Raw genomic sequence first — 19,345 nt, 5'->3', positions numbered from 1 at the left:
GTGTTCGTCCTGACCCCGGGAATACGCGCGCCGTAGCCACATTTTCCCCGCCGTCGGACAAGAAGTACATAAGAGGATTTTCGGGCCTCTATGCCTACAACAGGCGCTTCGTATGAGATTTTGCGAAGCTTTCTGCGCCGCTGACATATTCTACAAGATACGCCGTAAAGTTTCAGTTCACAGAAGAGCATCAACGGTGTTTGACGAGCTTAAATGAAGATTTCAAACGCCTCCCGTCCTTGACCACTTTGAGCTGCTATAACGGCACTGGCGTTGCACCTATCTAAAATACATTTAAAAAAGTAACACGGGGTTTGGCTTAGTGCTGGTTCAAATACAGGATGAAACAGAGTGGATAATCGCCTATGCATGCCGGACACCGTCCAAGGCGGAAAGTATTTACTCTACGATGAAGAAAGAATTCCTCGCCTTCGCCTGGGCCATCACCAAGTTTGGCCAGTACTTGAACGGAAGCATGTTCCGAGTGGTTACGGACCACCACTCGGCTCTGTTGGCTTGCGAATCTGAACGACCTCTCAGGACGCCTCGCACGGTGGAGGCTATGACTGCAAGAGTCTGCTAACACCGTGGTGTACAATTCTGACCGAAAGCACAGTCACGCCGATTGTTTGTTGAGGGGCCTCCGTCGAGGCCGGTCGTGCCTGCACTAAAGGCGATGACGACGAGTGTTTTGTCTGCGCTTTACATGTCAGCGACATGGCAGCACTCCAAGTATGTGGGTTTGAATTGCGAGGACTCATTGACCACCTTGAAGGTGCTTGACAAGTCCTCCGCGTTTTCTTACGAACACTGTCGATCTTCTCCATCCGACAAGCTGTGCCGTACAAGGAGAGCTTCAGCGAAAACAACACGGCGTGGCTGTTGGTGATCCCCTCCAGTCTTCGAGAAAAGATATCTCTTCTCGAAGCAGGACTCTTGCCAAGATACGTGAGAAGTACTACGGGCCCAAGCCCGCGAAGACAGTGTATCACTACACCCGATCTTGCCACGGGTGTCAACGAACGGAAGTCACCGACTAATTGCGCCACCATCTTATCTGCCCAATTTCAGCAAATCGTAATGGATTTACTTGGACCTTTCCCACAATCGACGCAAGGAAGCCGATGAATAATCGTCGCGACCTTCTATCTCACACGGTAGGCCGAGGTGAAAGCCCTTCCATCAGGTACCGCTGTTGAAGTCACCAAGTTTTTCATGGAGTCCATCGTCCTCCGGCACGGCGCCCCCGAAGTCTTAATTACAGATCGTAAATCATCGCTCATGGCCCAGCTGACGCAAGAGATTCTTCGTCTCAGTAGCACCAGCCACCGTCAGACCACTCCGTACCATCCGTAGACAAATAGACTATCAGAATGGACGAACAAAACCGTCGCCGAGAGAATCTCCAAGTATGTCGACGTACAGCACAAGACGTGGGACGAGCTATTACCCAACTTCACATTTGCCTACAAAACGGTGGTGCAAGAGGCCACAGGAGTCACACCATTCCAGCTGCTCAATGGCCGCAAAGTAACTACGACGCTGGATGCAATGCTGCCCCACGAACCTGATGACAACGACAGCGGCGACTCCCAGATCGTCACTCAAAGGGCCTAGGAAGTCCGACAGCTCGCCAGACTCCGGTAGAAAGGCAAGCAACGCGTCGACGCTCGCCGGTAAAACCTTCGTCGTCGGGACGTTCACTTACAACCCGGAGACAGGGTGTGAGTGTGGACAGGCATTCGTCCCCGATGCTTAAGCGGGAATATCCTGAAACGGTACTTCGGACCTTACAAGGTAGTTCGTCCACTGGGAGATCTGAATTACGGGGTAATGCCAGTCCGAAGTACATTATCACGCCACAACCACGACCTGAAGTCGTCCACGTCGTGCGCCGCAAGCCGTACGCTCGATAAATCTGTAAGCTGTTACCCGTGCAACGCTCAATAGCACTAGGATTTACCAGCCTGCGTATTTTCCCATTCTTTTGTTTGTTTTGCTCTGCATCGCTTCCTTGCACGTCGTGATGTCACGAGCTTCTCCGGGCAAGCGCGCCCGTGGCCGTATAGCTATCTTGCATGACATGGGCCAAAGTTCGATGCCTGAGAGCGGATTCAGCTTTTTATTTCTGTAATATGTCGCGTTGTGGTAAATTCGTTAACCCTGTTGCATGTTCGAGGACCCAATGCTCTATGAATTGAACCTTCTAGGAAAATGGTTCAACTAGCCCACAATTGTACATAAGCGGCTCCGCGTGGCTAGCTGGAGTTTGTTTCGCCCCAACGTTCGATCTCCTTCAATCATTCGTCGCCTCATCATTTGTCATTCGTAAAAATATACCCTCAACCTGTACTGCTAGTGTGGGGTGTGAATCTGAAATTAACAGCTATATTGTTTTGAAGTATGGCCGCCCGCAACTCTATCCTGCGAGGAGCATCCAGTAGTAATATACGGTGCTTCTTTGTTAACTCGTTCGCACTTAACATTTTTTTCGGGTTTTGTACTCACTTTTATTTCTCTTTGTAAGGGCGTTGGTTTTTTGTATATACGATGTGTTTTTTTCTCAGCGACGTTATGTTTTGTGCATTTAGTTTCATGCACATGAGTATGATTGGCGTCTTTTTTTTATGCCATTGCCTTTGCTGAGGACCTGTGTACCACAAATCGGGTCAGCTGACTCGTTGTTGGCACCATATGTTTATAAATTCAAATGAGAGGTTTTTAGAGCGGTTCGCCTCAAAGCTTCTTTCATTGCATGCTTGACCTGCTTTCAAACAAGGACGACACCAAGCTGCGAAAGCCTGAACTGCGTTTCCCGTCCGGGCCTGGAGTTGCGCTTCCTCTTCTGCTCCTCCACGACTTCTCTGAGTCGCCGACAAGATTGGTGAGGAAGCGCAACTGCCCTTTCGGAATCGGGACCATCCCGTAGTTTGAACTTTTGACGCTTCGTGAGAAGCACCTGTACAACCGCTCTTCTGAAACAATTTGGCAGCGACCTTTATCTTCAAATTCCTATAATGCATGAAATGCAGTGTTTATGGTGCGTGCGTTGAAATAATTTAGCAGCCACTAAACTTCGGGGAGTGAAGAGCCTTTATATTCATCAATTTTCCCCCTACACTGAGCGATGAAAATTGGCACATAGGTCAAGTGGCGTCAATTTCCGCGCTCGATTTAGTGGGACAACTAAATTGAGGTGTAGGTCACGTGACTTTGATTTTCCTGCTATATTTAGAGGGGAATTTGTATGGACGCATTGGGCACGTTTCGTCAGGTAACGTGTCGTCAATATTACCCTAAATTTAGTGGGGAAACGGAAGGTGCTTAGATCACGTGACATGAGTGTTTGCGCCAAATTAAGCGGGGAAGGTTATTTGGGGTATAGGCCACGCGACCCCAGCGGCGCTGCACTCAGCAATCGCACAGGGCAGTGATCTCCGGGGCACCCAGTCGCGATTAGTCACGCCGTGTAGATTAGACCTCCAGGTCACGTGACGTCATCTTTTTCGCTGAATGTAGTGGCAACACATATTTGGGGTATAGGTCTCTTGACGTCAGGTCACGTGCTATTAAGTTTCCCTCTAAATTTAGCAGGAAAATGAAATTGGTGTATATGCCATGTGACGTCAGGCTACCTGGTCAATTTTCCCGTAAAATTGAGGGGGAAAACAGATTTGTTGTATAGGTCACTTCACGTCAGAGGTCCCGTGACACCAATTTCCGCGCCGAATTTGACGGGGAAACTTAATTGGTGTATATATCGCGTGACATCAGCTCACTGGACATCAATTACAATCACGTGACCTAAACACCGATTCCCCTTTTCTGCTAGATTTGGAGGGATAATCGACGTAGCGTGACCTACCCACGAATTCAATTTCACCGTCTCAATTTAACGATGAAATTGATGTCACGTGATCTGATATCACATGACCTATATGCCAATTTATTTTCTCTTTTTATATTTAGCGGCAAAATATTGTCACGTGACTTAGACAGCAGTTCAGTTTCCCCGGTGAATTTAGCAGAGATATTGACATGACGTGTGCTGATGTAATGTGACCTCTACACCAATTCTGCTTCTCCGAAAAGTTTAGCGAAACATGTAACTTACGTGACAGCGATTACATGTTGCTGTCACATACATGAATTCGGATTGCAAATTCTGTCACGCAGCACGCTCGCTCGCCCCGAAGAAGAAACGGCGAGCCCGTCTAGGAACAGCTTTCAAATGCACGCATGCCGCGCATTAAATGATGAGATGCAGGGGGTTCTAAACGCTGGCGTCTGAAAACTCAAAGTATCGCTAAACGTTCGTGATGGAAGAAAGTCTTGTTTTTGTCTTGACTTCTTTACATCACGGTGTAACGTCTTCTAAAGAAATTTAAGCCATGCCATTTTGATCACTGCATCCCATGCACTGTAAGGCCTCAAAGGTAAAGGTTTCTGATACTTTTTAATGCTGCACACCTTACTACGTTTATAAACCTAGGGGGAAATTGAAGACAAATTGTTTTTAAAGAAGATTGGTGGTAACTAAATTTGATAGTAATGTAATCGTATGCGTTGACTTACATATTTTCTCTTTCCAGAATTCCCTGAATATCATTTATGTAATTAGGCTCCTGTACAATCACACGTTCGCTCTCATTGAGTGTCACATTGGCCACTGCAAACTCATTATTTAATAGTCTCAGCCATTCAATCTGTAATGTCACAAGGGAAAATAAAACAGCAACACACAGTGAGGATTCCATTTCTGCAGGGTAATATCTAGATGTCCACAAGGATCGAAATTATATTACAATATATATATAAAAATAAACAAAATAACAGTTCGCAACTTATGCTAGCCTTTGTCGTTTTCATTTAATTTCATGTTATTACCCTTAATTACCCTCGAAAGGTTATTACATAAGGAGTGGGTACATAAATGGGGTATACATGAATGCCAAACAATTTTAATGCCAGATCTGTCCTGTTACATTTTTCACGAATGTGGATGAGCAATCGATTGCAACAGTGTAAGAAATGCAATTCCAGCTCAGAGCTGCTCGGCGGAAAAATGAAGCACAAAATGCGACAGTGCGGGTGCTTGGGCGGGAATTCGGTGCGAATGAGCGTAAAAGATAAGGTGGTCGACAAAGCGACGAATGAACAAACGCGTATTAAACAAACAAACGCTGGTGATACGGGAACGACTGCGAAGAGGCGGGAGCCCTGATTCAGCTTTTAAGCTGATATGCTGATATTAAATGAACATAAAAAATGAATGAACCGAGTAGCGCGATTTTGGGCAGCTTTTGGTGCGTTGATTAGATATATTTGGTGTGGACTCGAGGTGGCAGACGCATTTACTAGCTTAGATCAAAAAAAAATTTTTTTTTTTTGGGTAAATCGCTGATCCGGTTACCCTCAAATCATGGTAACTTTGAAAAGCTTTGTAAGTTTTTCGAAGTTTCTATGAGACTAAATATTTTGTTAGCTCAAATGCTTCAATATAAACCCGTACCATTTTTCAGAATGGTGTGATGGACATTTCCGTTTGAAGTTTTGCTGAAGTCGACGCTTAGATCGTCTTATTTTGTATATTGGAACTATTGGAAACTATATTTTTTATGACATATTAGAGGGAAAGGATGTCACCACAAGTAATCTTTTTTAACGCATCCACGCAATTTAGTTCGCACAGGGTTGGCAAGACAGGAAATTGATCTTTAATTTTTTTACAACAGATTTATTATCGTTTAAAGACTCTTAAAATATGTAAGCACTTCCACTCCACCTCAAGTGCCTTCTGAGTTTCATCTGGTGAGTCAATCAGGTAGCACAAGAGGTGGGGCCCACATGGGCAATGAACGCTGGGGCAGGCCCCACAAAACCCACGCTGGTCCCACGTGGACGCAGAGTGGGCGTACCCAATATGGGGTGCCCGTGCAATACGCTCGTGGTCTCCGCTACGCGAGGGCACGCCCAGCGCCGTCGTTCCCACTTCAGGTATGCGGGGGCATAGTTAGCGCAAATATGTGCTTCAGGGGGCCAAAACATGGGCATGCCCAACTTTGGCTGCAGGTGCAATACATCCGTGGATCCCACCTCGCCAATGCGGAGGCAGAGTTAGCAAAGATACGGGCAAAGCATGGGCACGAGGGAGTTGTGCTACACATGTGAAAACCCCGTTGGTCCCACATCGGCCGTGCGGGAGCCAAGCTGTGGTGATTAAAGCTCCACGACGGCGAAGCGTCGGCATGCCTGACTTGCGCTGCCCACGTATAACGCGCGTGGGACCCACGTCGGCTTTGCGGGAGGCCGAATGCGATGATGTGGGCTCCACGCCGGCAAAGTTTGGGCGTGCCCAACTTGGGTTGACCATGTAAGACCCTCGTGTATACCACCTTGGCCATGCCGGGACCAAGTTGCGATAATGTGGGTTCAACAGCAGTGAAGCGTTGGCATGCCCGACTTGGGTTGCCCACGTAAAACCTCCAGTGGACCCACCTCGCCTCTACCGGGGCCAAATGCGATATGAGGTCTTCACGGCGGCGAAGCGTGGGCATGCCCGAGTTCAGCTAACAATGTAGAACCCCCGTGCAGCTTGGTTCTGCAGGAAGCAATTTTAGGAAGATGAGGGCACCAAGGGGGAAAAGCGTGGGCATGCCCAACTTGGACTACCTGTGCAACTATAACACTGGCACTGTCCACTAATATTGAGAATATGTACTACACGTTCTGGAAATTCAACATTAGATATCAGTTTAATTTAATATTAAATAATCCAGGACTTCAAATTGAAGCGTGAGACAAACATTGTTAGGCTTGCAAAATATTATTAACTTTATACTCATCGTGTAAGGTAAGGTCGTATTACATGGAGCGTAGCTTTTTACAAAGAGCACTTAATTTGAAGGTGAATTCCAAACACGCTCGTCGGAGTGTTGTGTGTCTAGCTGGCTCAAGCTGGTTATGCATTTTTTTCTGCTGTCAAACAGAATTTTATGAAAAGCGTGCAGAGGTTTTGACCTATTTCGTACAATTAAAATGGCCAATTTGTATGGTCTTGCTCAAAACGTTTTATTGATCTTTCAATATCCTAATTCTTTCAGTCTGCCAATAAAAAATGTAAGGAATGTTGAATTTGGGATGCACTGTAATACCCCAAATCGTAGGAAAAGAGGAAATTACCCTGTCAAAATTAGGTTTCCGGGGGGGACCACATATGTGCCCAGTGTGAACCCTACAAGGGGGGAGGGGGGGCACATGTGGGCTGCCCATCTACGTCCCTTTGGCCCCGCGATGCGGGCCCTTGTGGGCTGCCCAAGTAAACCCACGGAGGGACCCACAAGAAAAGCGAATGTGAGCTGCCCCATGTAGGCCCCCTCTGGGTCCCCCGAGGGAGCCCAAATGGGCTGCCCAAGTGGACGCCACTTGGGCCGGAGTTGCAAAACCGACGTGGGGCCCCCGTTGGCACCCTTTCTGATTCTCACTTTGTGGTATTTGGGCAGCTTCACATTGCCAAGTTCCAGAGCTCACCTTCGATAATACGTCGATTTCCTAATTTAGGCTATGGTGGCTGTCTAGAATAAAGGCAACAGAGGACGGCTGGTCGTGCTCTCGGCCACCAATTATATTATCAGGCACGAAGTTTTTTTAAAACGAAAACAATCAAACAAAATATAATATTCACAAGGAAGTGCTGATAACCCCTGTTTGCGCCGTATAGCAACTACACAGAAATGCTGCACAGATCTGTTTATTATTCTGCACTCGGCGATTATAGGAAGCTTTAGTAGATCGTTTTTAAAGGCACGTTACCGCTGCGTGCGGGCGCGTCAGAGCATGCATCAAATCAACAGCGCGAGCTACCATTACAAATATTGTGGCACGAGAACACGATCTGCTAAAGCTCTCTCATGTATTCGTGCTACATTGTCGAAACTAGCGTCGTTTGTGCGATACTCCCTGTTAAGAAGGTTTACCTTAGTGTACGCAAATGTTTTACTTTTATTGAACAGTTCGCGAAATATAACACATAATATAGTAAACTAAATAAACAACACACAATATAGCAAACTAAGAACTGAGCAAATAACAAACTAGAAATGAATAATATATACTTGTATTTTGCTTATATGAACACCTTATTTGCCAGAAAGTGTCGATGCGTGCACCATATAAACTAAAATCCGAAGTAAAATAGAAGTATATTTGATGTATGCTTAGGTATACAAAGAATCTACTTAAGGCGAACTTTTTTTTTATAAATACGCAGAGTTAATATATAGACGCTTTCAGCGCGCGCCAGATCGAGCCGCCATAGCCGACCTTCTCTTGTCTTACCGAGATGCCTAGCCACTGAAGCGGGCGTTGTCGAGCCTCCACAGAGGCCTTCGCTGGGGAGGAGGACGCAGTAGAATCTAAAATGGCAATAACCTGTCCTGCTGTGGCAATGATGAAGTGAAGCGAACGGAATAATCGTGAACAAAAACTGAAGGTCGTTTATGGCGGCGCCCATGCCCAGCTGCCTGAAAGAGTCTATACGTAATTTGTGCGCTTTTTATCAAGAGCTCCGACGTTGTCAAAGCACTTTGCGTGGATTTGTTTAGCGCCCTTTTTCTCAAAAAAGCGCGCGCGAATGAGTCGCGAGAGGAAGCCTGCTCTCGAATAGATCCACCCTCCGATGTAATGAACCATTTTTTACTTGTATTTCAAATTTAACTCCCATTTCTAAACCTTATGACGTTAGGGAAAGGGAGCGCTGGAAAATTCCAATTAATCTCACGAACTACGGGTTTCAAATGTTAAGCTATAATCTTCCACTTGTCTTAAATAAAGTTGAAAAACAAAATTTGTCAAACATTGAAAACCTACATCTCAATGAAATTCGAGAACTTTGTTTTCACAAATAAAAAAATAAATTGTCTTTGTGAGCTGTAAATGCATCCGGTTTATATATTTTTGTTTCCTGTATATACCCAGTGCCTAGATGCTGTCGTTTCTTTTCGTTCTTTGTGTAAGAGGTCAAATCCTTCCTCTAACAGCAAATAGAGTATATAAGTGTTTTATTTTTTTTTCCCCCATGTCGCTGTCTGCTTGTTTTCTCCGGTTGCTGTTGTTTGTTACCGTATGCCAATTGTAAGGCTGCAGAGGCCTTGTCAAGTCAAAACTGTTTTGACTTTTTGCCTCTGCAGCCCACATCACTATTTGATGATGATGTAAATAAAATTGACTGATTGATTGATTGATTGAAATAGTACGGCGCTTCTGCACGGTAGAAGATATACTGATTTCGACAGCGTAGAATGAATAAGTTTGCCCCAAGCTTAGGTAGTGACTTCCAACTGTGAGACGTCTGACACTTTTTTTCTTTTTCAGTAGATCACATACCTAGCTCTATTTTTGAGGGAGAACTTACAAACGTATATTCCACATTCGCTCTTAAAAGTGCATTGACAACTCCGATTTTTTTTTTTGCCTCAAACTATTGGAGAAGGCGTCGCATAAAGATGTTGAACACAAAGATACATATTTTGCACGTAATTTCGGCACTTTCTTTTTTCTGACTATCTATATCATAAAGAAAATGCTGTAATGTATTCACAATGTGCGTCAACGCATTTATGCGTTGACTCATATTGCCACGAGCGTCGGCGAGCGAGCGCGTGCGTGGCCGAGTGGTTACCGCGCTCGACTTCCGTGCGGAGGCTCAGGGTTCGATCCCTGGGAGTTACGCGCCTTTTATTTATACTCTCAATAATGTTGTGGTACATTCGAGAGCCCTGTTGCTTGTTCGAGGCCCGAATGTTCTACACGCCGAACCTACATCGCCAACCGTTCCAGGAGCCAACGCGTGTACATAAAGAAATCCGCGTGGCGAACCGCAGTCGGTCTTTCCCCTCCGTACATACGATCCTGCTGTTTCGCCCACTTCGACGCCCGATACGTTCTATTCTTCTCTTTTGTTTCTTTTCTTTTTTCGTGTGTTTTGGGAACAACTACCCCCATTAAACGTTCAGTGTGTTTCAGTTTTTGTCGCTTCATCAATCGTCATTCGAAACAATATGGCGAATAAATTGGAGATTTCCCAAGTAACAGACATGTGATGTGCAGTAATGGCAATATTGAAAATTTCTTTTTTTGTTCTTCCAAATGCATCAGGCCACTTTCCTTTTCAAAATATCAAGGACATAGCCTTCAAGTAGCAGAGACAAGCACTCCGACCGTTCCTTGTCTCGTGCAACTGTTCCAACAATGGCGACTTTCGACTGCTTGTCCAGCTGTACTGCGGGTGGGCGGGAAATAAGCGGTGGCACTCCTTTTTTAATGTTTTCATGGCAGCTTACATAATCACTTTGAGGAATGCGTCATTCAGTGACCGGTGAAGAGTTTTGTGAAATGCAATGGTGTATGATCGCAATAATTATTTCCGAAAGAGATGTAGACGGTGGGAGAACGAGAAAAATCGCGTACGCTATCGTGTTACGACACTTCCGGCTCCGTGCAGCAAGAGGCAGCAAAGACCCGTTTTGGAAATCATTACGTTTTATTCACTGAAGCAATTTCCATTATGTTACTATAAATTAAAATGCCTAGGGTTTAGTTCCCGTCGTTTGGAGCAATACAAATAAAATATGGGGTGTCTGTGCCCTTTAAGAAAACCACTTGTGTTTCTTTGGCCACGCAGATATGCCATGTAAATGTAAGCGAAGTTTGTCGGCGCAATTCCTCAAAACTTTGAAATAAACCAGAGTCAGTATACTGACTCTGGTTTATTTCAAAATGTTTGAAGAGAAGCAAGGACGAATTTATGAATCTCTTGCACTGTAGTCTGTGAAAATCAATTATCTTTTGTGCAGACTTGTACCGTACGCATTACAAGTAATCAAATTACTTGTAATCGATTACTTTTGAGAGTAATTTTGTAATCAGTTGACTACTTTTATTAGGCAGTAATCGGAAGAGTAATCTGATTACATTTTGAAGTAATAAGCTTACTTGTAAGCGTTACAATTTGGCCATCCCCCCCCCCCCCCCCCCCCCCCTGAGCACGCGCCTTTTTTTTTTGATGAAATGACAAAAATAAAATTTGATTTTTTTTTCGAACGGAAAAAAGAAAGACTTTTGCAGAGCTGTAGGAAACGAGGTCAATCTCTTTCTATGTACAGTTTCTGTGGAATGTCCGTTTTTTTCTGTTTTTATTTTCGAGCTGGGACTGGGACTGGGAAGCCCCTAGGAAGCCACAATGCGTGACAAAGGCCATTCAGGGCGAAGTTTGAGGAAGCTGAATGTAGCTTTGTGAGTCCTTCGTTCAAACTAGCCCCCCCACGCACACACACACAGAAATAAAAAAAAATAAAAAATCCTGCTTAGGGTATCTACTCGCAGCCCGTAGGAGAACCAGAACCGAAGAATGCCTAAAACGGATGAAAAATATAACACACAGTTAAAGTATTTCCCCATTTCCCCTACGTGGTCTTTGTGACAAGCAATGTTTCGAGTTGAGAAGTGGTCGGGGCGATTTCTTCCGTTAATGGATACTACACATGATCCGTTTCAAATCCTGGAGCTGCTGCTCTTTTGTATAACATGCGAGCTCATACACATGTGAATAATAAAATGAGCGACGCAAACTTTGAGCGACAACCCTTGCTCAAGCTTAACAAAATCTAGAACCCCCTCCGCTCCCCCCCCCCCCTCCCCCCCACACACACACACAGTTGCGAAAGCCCAAATCATTAAACGCCTTCAAACGAATTCTATGCTTGTGTCCGCATTGTGAAGGTGCAACGGCCACGTAGAGGGAGCCAGTTTTTCTTCTTCAATAGGTATGCAAATGTGAAATATAGGTTGGAAGTAGTTCATTGTTATGAGCGCTAAAAATGCGTCTTCACACAATAAAGTAATCGGAAAAGTAATAAAGTAATCGGAAAAGTAACGATTACTTCTTTAAGTAATGTCCGATTACCTTTGCCGTCGAGTAATCAAGTAATCTAATCGAATACCTTTTAGCCAGGGGTAATAGAAATTGTAATCGATTACTTTTTTTTAGTAACGTGTACAAGACTGCGTTGGGTATCTCCACGCCTGTTTGTGCAATGATGGTCCCGGTCATTTTCTTTTACATTTATGCAAACAAAAAATATATGTTAAAGACCTGTTATTTTGAGGAACCTTCAGCTATATCCGAACGCTGTAGGTAATTTTCTTCCGGAGATATATAATGTTGAAGCTGTTGGCGTGGAGATTGCCAAGGTTTCGCTGTAGTAATTTGCACAGCCATCAATTTCACACCAAAGCATGCACGAAAATATTTGTTCTGCTTATTGTATGAGAGGTTTTCGACGGCTTCACTAAATATAAATATTACAATAAACATTTCTTATGCAAAAAACTATAAAATACATGTCAAATAAACACGTTTTAGTGACACATTCACAAATTACTTACTAAAGAACTACTTAGGAAAACACAAAATATATCGAAATTATCATCTTTTAATGCCTTTAGACATATATTGTCACGAATGACAAATGATGAGTCGCTGAATAAATGCATAAACTGAGCGTTTAATGGGGCGAACTTGTGCCCCAAACAAAAAGAAGTTAGTGTCGCAGGCGTCGATGTCGGCGAAACCGCAGGATCGAGCGCCGGGGAGAAGCTGACCGTGCAACGCCACACGGAGCCCTTATGTACACACGTTGGCTTCTGGAACAATCGGCGTAGAAGGTCCGGCGCTTAGAACATTCGGACCTCGAACAAGCAACAGAGTGCTAAAAGAGAACATTAAACTGAAAGAATGATTAAAAGACGCGGAACATCCAGCAATCGGACCTTGCGCCTCCGCATGAAAGTTAAGCGCGATAACCACTCGGCCACCCATGCGCTCGCTCGCCGACGCGCGTGGCGTTACTCCGCTCTTTAAAAAGGGAATAGTCTCGATACCACGTGAAAAAAAAAGAAAACAGGCCAAGGCGAACAAAATAATAGGAAAATACGGAGGCTGGCAAAACAGAGTCCTATCAAGCGTTGCGCGGGATCAAGCGTTGAAAGTATTATCGTGCGTAGTACGACCTGCCCAAGCAGCACCAGAAAGTGAATTTCGATCGGCCGACGGTTGGCCAGTGTCTGGACAGCTTGGCCACTTTAAGTGCTTGGCCACCGGAGACATAAACAAGGCCGGCAAGAGTCCGGCTACAAACTAGTTGTTTTTAGCTTGTCCGCCGGAGACATAAACACTGCCAGCAAGCGCCTGGCCAAAAGTGCTCATTTTCAGCTTGGCCGCCGAAGACATAAACGCGGCCGGCAAGTGTTTGGCCAGCAGTGGTGATTTTCAGCTTGGCCGCCGGGGGCATAAACAGGGCCGGCAAGTGTTTGGCCAGAAGTGCTTATTTTCAGCTTGGCCGCCAAGGACATAAACACGCCCGGCAAGTGTTTGGCCGCAGGTGCTGATTTTCAGCTTGGCCGCCGGAGAAATAAACACGGTCGGCAAGTGTTTGGCCAGCAGTGGTGATTTTCAGCTTGGCCGCCGGGGACATAAACACGGCCGGCAAGTGTTTGGCCAGAAGTGCTTATTTTCAGCTTGGCCGCCGAGGACATAAACACGCCCGGCAAGTGTTTGGATACAGGTGCTGATTTTCAGCTTGGCCGCCGGAGACATAAACACGGCCCGCAAGTGTTTGACCAGCAGTGCTGATTTTCAGCTTGGCTGCCGGAAACATAAACACGGCCGGCGAGTGTTTGGCCAGAAGTGCTGATTCTCAGCTTGGCCGCAGTGGACATAAACATGGTCGACAAGTGTTCGGTCAAAAGCGCTGATTTTCAGTTTCGCCGCAGGGACACCCATAATCCAAACTTTCATCGCGTTGACGAAACTTTGGCATAACGACGGGCAGCGAGGGAAGCATCATGAGCGAGTGGTTGGCAGGATATTAGTGCGTGCATCGCGCGAACACTGTTAGCGCAAGCAAACGATCACCGTTTTATTCATTTTTTTTTCGTTAGACTTGTCTTAACTAGCACTGTCGTGCGATATGTTCATTTGGAACATTACTAGAAGTGGGAAAATATTGTTCCCGTCGTTGTTCTATGAAAATAAAATACGAAAGCAGCGCCGACGTCATCTTCGCGCTAACAATACCGCTCTGTCGCTGCGCGGCACTCTTAGCGCGAATACCACATTTGCGATTTTTCGGTTAGCGCTCCACATATATACTTCCCAACTGCACTCGAAGAAAAAAAAAAGTTGTAGTCGGGTGCATCGGGCGCACATGCTTCCCTTTCCTTGAAGACGCACCCTCCGTTACCCAGCCAGTGTACCTGTATACCGACCATAAGCCCCCTTCTCTACCTTAAAAACCTATAGGTGTATCAATGTACTCAGCTTAGTAAACCGCCACGCTAGCCACGCACCCCGATCAGCTTGTGCTTGAATCGGATAAGATTGGTTATTTCAGGCTTTGTGTTTTGGAAGAGCCTAAACAAGACGTCCCTCATAACTTGATTAAACTTAAGCTAGTCTCAGTAATGTTTTAATTAGGTGCTAGGATACTGATTTCCTGATCCAAGGAAAGCTAACAGCTTCGGTTAAAACCGCAACAGAAACATTCAAGATCGAACCACACGTAAAAGAAAAAGAAAATGAACATCTCGACCTAGATGTGCAGGACGCTGGTTTTGCTGTTAACAACGTGGTTGTTGGCGGGTGGTGGGCAACGCCGTGACGCTATCGACGCTATCGTGGTGATTGACGCCAGTGATGCTCGGCCGTACTACACAGTAAAAGTCTTTACACCTTTAAGGTTGTAACAGGGGTGTTATAGCAACTTACACCCTCGGCTACACCCTTTTAACACCCTAACAACTAGGAATACAACCTCATATTTTACCGAAAATGTGCTGTTTCGTGTTACACCCTACATTTAGTGAAGAATGTGAGAAGGGTGTAGAGTAGGGTGCTAAATAAATAATGTGAAATGGTTTTGAAAAGCTTATACATGGCTCTGTACATAATGCACAGGTACGATTTCTGCTTGAAAAGCAACAGTTGTTAGCAGTCTAGTTTCTTATAATGTCAGTTGTAATTCATGCAAATAGCTGATAATAAAGTGCCTCTTTTGCATACAATTTTTATGTTTGCAAACAAAATTTTATATATGAGTTTATATTTAATTTTCTTACAAATCACTCCATGCTCAGATATCGGAAAGTAGGGTGAAATGCTCTATACTAGCATTTTTTACAAATATTTATTGATGGAAGTGTACAGTAAGAAAATCAGTTAGTCTCGAGTTTATATCTGGCAACATGAAATCAAAATATTGTGAAAATGTTTGACAAATATTCATGACATGCTGCTAGAACCTGTCCCATGACCATGTCAACCCGAGTAAAATATTCATTTGAGAATATGGTGACGTGCACAAAAACCCACACACATAAAGAGGCAAATTTTATAATAAACCAGTCCGAGACATCCCATAAAAAATGGCCTATGGTCGTCTATGGGAAGTTCAATGGGATGCTATCACCCCCTGTAGCTTTGCATGGTCGGCCTTAAAAATTTATAGATACAGCTACAGCCAGCTATAGAAAAGTTTAGGGCCCTGTGTCTAAAGTCTCAGGGCTATGTTTCAATAACAACAACAACAACAACAATAATAATAATAATAATAAGTTAGTGCTTTAACAGTGTCCAGGGACATCCATTTGATCTTCTTGCGGGCGCAGTGCAATAGAACGCACAAACAGACGCTTGCGCGCTCGCAGTCGCACGCATACACGCGCGCACGCACGTACACACGCATGCACACGCGCAATCCCACGCCCGTGCGCAGAGGCACACGCACGCACAACCAGAAACGCACACGCGCATGCGCGGGGACGTATCCACACGCGCGCCCACCAACACACGCACGGGCATGCACACACACACACACACACACGCAAACAATTACGACGAAGAAAACGTTGCTTTAGTTAGTTTCGGTTTCGGTTTACACGAAAAAGAAACAACCTGAAGTTTAAATAAAACCCTAAGATTTACTGACTTTTTGTAATATTTTACATTATTATTTTAGTGACATTCTTATTGTTACTAATATAATAATATTTTGCTTAGTATCGTTCGACAAAAATTAACAATAAATAAAAAGGAAAAGAGACTCTTAAAGGCTGCGCAAGACCATCGCTATGGCAATCAGCTTCCGTTGGGCTCGGTTGAATGATTTTTGAAGTTCCAGAGTCTTCGGAAATTTCCTTTTTTTTTACGTTTTAGCCGCTTTAGTGGATATTTTAAATATCTTCCTTACGAATACCGTGTTCAAGAATAACAATCGGTGACTGAGAGCTGAAAGACGCTGCCTCTTGCCAACGCCCGTAAGTTCAGAACCGCCCATGCACGACTCGTGCAAACGGCGGTTAGCAACTTTCTTTTGTTTCTGCGAAGTGGGCTGCTGTTTCAAACTTTGTCGTGTACTGTGCGCTTGCTAAGCTAAGCTTGATTCTAACTATGCTTCTGCCCTGTGTTATTTCGTTATTTGAAGAGAGCGTATCTTCTTCAAAATCTGTGGCTCGCTCCGCAGTGTGAGAAAGATTCCCGCGCGGCGGAGCCGTGGGCATGTTCTGGGCGCCGTCGTGCGGCGCTCGTCCGACGACGCTTGTGCGGAGCGTTCAAGTGCCGTCTGACGGCAGTTCAAGCATTCAGTCGCCGTTCCAAAGTGTTAATCACAGGTCATGCTAGTTCTGACGTCTTGTCCTAACAGCCGCTCGCCACCGATTTGTTTCATAAACCGGGAGCGAGAAAAACGTTACAAGTGCAAGCATGCAGCATGATTTTTTGCATAAGCTAATGTCTGTGCCGTAGAGACGCGCGGTCTCTTCGTCATATTTCCGAGGGTAAAAGCGCTAAAAACGAAGGACAAACAACGCCCTGTGTTGTTTGTTTCTTTTACTTGTCCGTTGTTTTTAGAGGTTTCACCCTCGGAAATTAGGTCTCTTCGCGTTTACCGAACCGGCACACTATTTAAGTTTACGATTGTGTGATGCAAAAAATAAAAGGAGTTTAGATGTTACGTTTTTTGGTAGTGGCGGAAGCCCTTACAAAAATCAGAGCAGCTAGAAAAAGCAAAAACATGAAAAAAGGCGGAAAATATTAACTAATGTCAAACCTGAATAATTGACGGCGTTCAAAGACTACCACCGCACCAACTCGCCCGGTTCTTATTTCTGTCAAAGAATAATAGCCAATAGTAATAAACAAATAAATGCCAACTATTGATTGGTTACAAAGTCGTAATTGGTGCAGTGCAGCCCTACGCTACTCTACTCTTTTGGTGATATCAGGTCATGTGTAAATGTATAGGGCTGTTCATAGCAGCCATTTATGCCCGACCCATTATATTGAGATTTTTCTTTATATGAAAGCTATATAAAAAAGGTGCTCTTCCTAAATTAAGCCGCACCACTGGATGTACAATAGCGTGTAACGTTTATGTATGTTCTCAGCAAAAGAAAAGGATGCATTAAAAAAAGGCCAATCATTTTGTTTCCTCTCTGTTGGAGCTTTTTTCACGTACACGCAAAATGTGGGTGTCTACGTCTAAAAGAGTGGAATTGACATTTCCTGCAGGGCTGGAAGGCCTGACTCAGTTTGGCTAGCAGCTTGAAACCTATGGGAACCTGGGGAACTGAACCACAAGAGTGAGAGTGACTCCCGCCTTGCACTTCCTGAACGATGGCATCATGAGGAAGGGGGAGCTGCCCTAAAGTGAATGCAATAGCACATGGGTCGTTCCAGCGAACCCCTATACAGATGATACCAAGCAGAAAATTATTAATAAATGTGTTATTAAAAACATGGAATGTGAATGGCACGGACAAGAAGGAGATCAACACAGCGCTGTGTTGTGTTCATATCCTCTGTTCCCATATTCTTCATGATTTCTTTTCAATAATTGGCTACTAACTAGTCCAACCATCAGCACTAGTCAATAAAAGTATGCTGCTATTTATTAGTATGCATTAACACGGTGCTTGAATCCTACAGTCATCCTACAGTTAAATCCTACAGTCATTTATTAATAAACAAAAACGAGGGTGCAAGCTAGCTAAACAGGCTAAACAAATAATTTATTAAAGACGGGTTCTCTGAAGGATGACACAAACGCAGAGAAGTATCAAACACAGCTGAGTATTAATGAGCAAAAAATGAATAGGCGACCCAAAAGGCGAAGACATGAAGTCAGTCTTTACAATTTCTCTTCTGCTTGCCACCACTTTACAAAGGGAATTCCTTCCTGTGCCTTACAGCGTTTTACTGTTCACAACCCCTGACATACCCAAGGACAGTAAACATAAAAAAGCAACCTACTAAAATTTGGGTAAATGTGATTGAACAAACAAGGAATGCCTTGAGCTTTCAACCTAGGAAATAAAAAATATGCTCAACATCAAGATTTATAAAGACGGACGCATCACACCTGTTTCTAACAAAGATATAGGCCAAGAAACTTCTTCCACTCAATGGCAAAACACAGGGAAGGCACTAATAGATTTCTAGGTTTCATCATTGTTAGTGATTCTTTCAGTATACCCTTGTGGTCACTCTCTTTAGTCAAAATTATTTCATCATCATCATTCATTAAATCATCATCACAGTTGTGTTCTTTAAAGGGGTACGGAAACAAAAATTGAAATATTCAAATTTCGTTCGGAAGTGAATCAAGTATGAGGGATAATAACCGTAAATGATAATCGCACGTTTGTATTTTGAACGACTGGCTATATTTTGCGTTCCAAACGGTGCACTCGAGCAAGCGCTCGAAGAGAAGCGAACGGAGAGCGCGATGCGTCATGGGATATCCAGCGCAAATAAAAGCAGGGGCCCTAAACTCGTCAAATACAAAGTTGGAGGCAAAGTTGACGGAGCGCGCCGATTGGACAATCACGACAATGACTTCGCGTTTTTCTCGTCGACATCCAATCGGCGCGCTCCGCGAACTTTCGGCTACAACTTTGTATCTGACGAGTTTAGGGCCCCAGAAAGAAAAGATTCCCCGCGTTCGTGGAGTAGCAAGGCAGGCGTGGTTATCAGCTTTGCCCTTGGTGACGCTGGCAGCGTTGTGGTGGTGTCAATAGCGTCAGCGCGTTACAACCGAGCCGTTCGAAGTACCCGTGGCGTGACGAGCGTGTGGCTGGCCCACGTGGGCTGGCCCAAGGAGCACGTAGCTTCCACAACACTGTCAGCTTAAGGCTGAACGGGGTGGGGAAAGGAACTTTTGTTCGAGTTTTGAGCGACGGGCTAATCTTCTATACTTTGTCTCACCCTACGATGGACTAAAGGCCAAAGCCA

The 19,345-nt window shown here is 44.7% G+C and overlaps 1 protein-coding gene across 1 annotated transcript in view; it reads right to left on the bottom strand.

Annotated features, from left to right (window-relative positions):
- LOC115324099 (neprilysin-1-like) overlaps positions 1-19,345 on the bottom strand; it is a 147,239-nt gene that overhangs the window by 90,790 nt on the left and 37,104 nt on the right. The window contains exon 7 of the mRNA XM_042288341.1: positions 4,576-4,706. Coding sequence (XP_042144275.1) covers positions 4,576-4,706 — 131 coding nt within the window. The remainder of the gene's footprint in view (positions 1-4,575; positions 4,707-19,345) is intronic.

The sequence above is a fragment of the Ixodes scapularis genome, unplaced genomic scaffold (assembly GCF_016920785.2).
Source record: "Ixodes scapularis isolate PalLabHiFi unplaced genomic scaffold, ASM1692078v2 ptg001946l_1___fragment_3__unscaffolded, whole genome shotgun sequence".
Taxonomy (NCBI): Eukaryota; Metazoa; Arthropoda; class Arachnida; order Ixodida; family Ixodidae; genus Ixodes; species Ixodes scapularis.
This window is presented reverse-complemented; position numbering and strand designations above follow the sequence as displayed.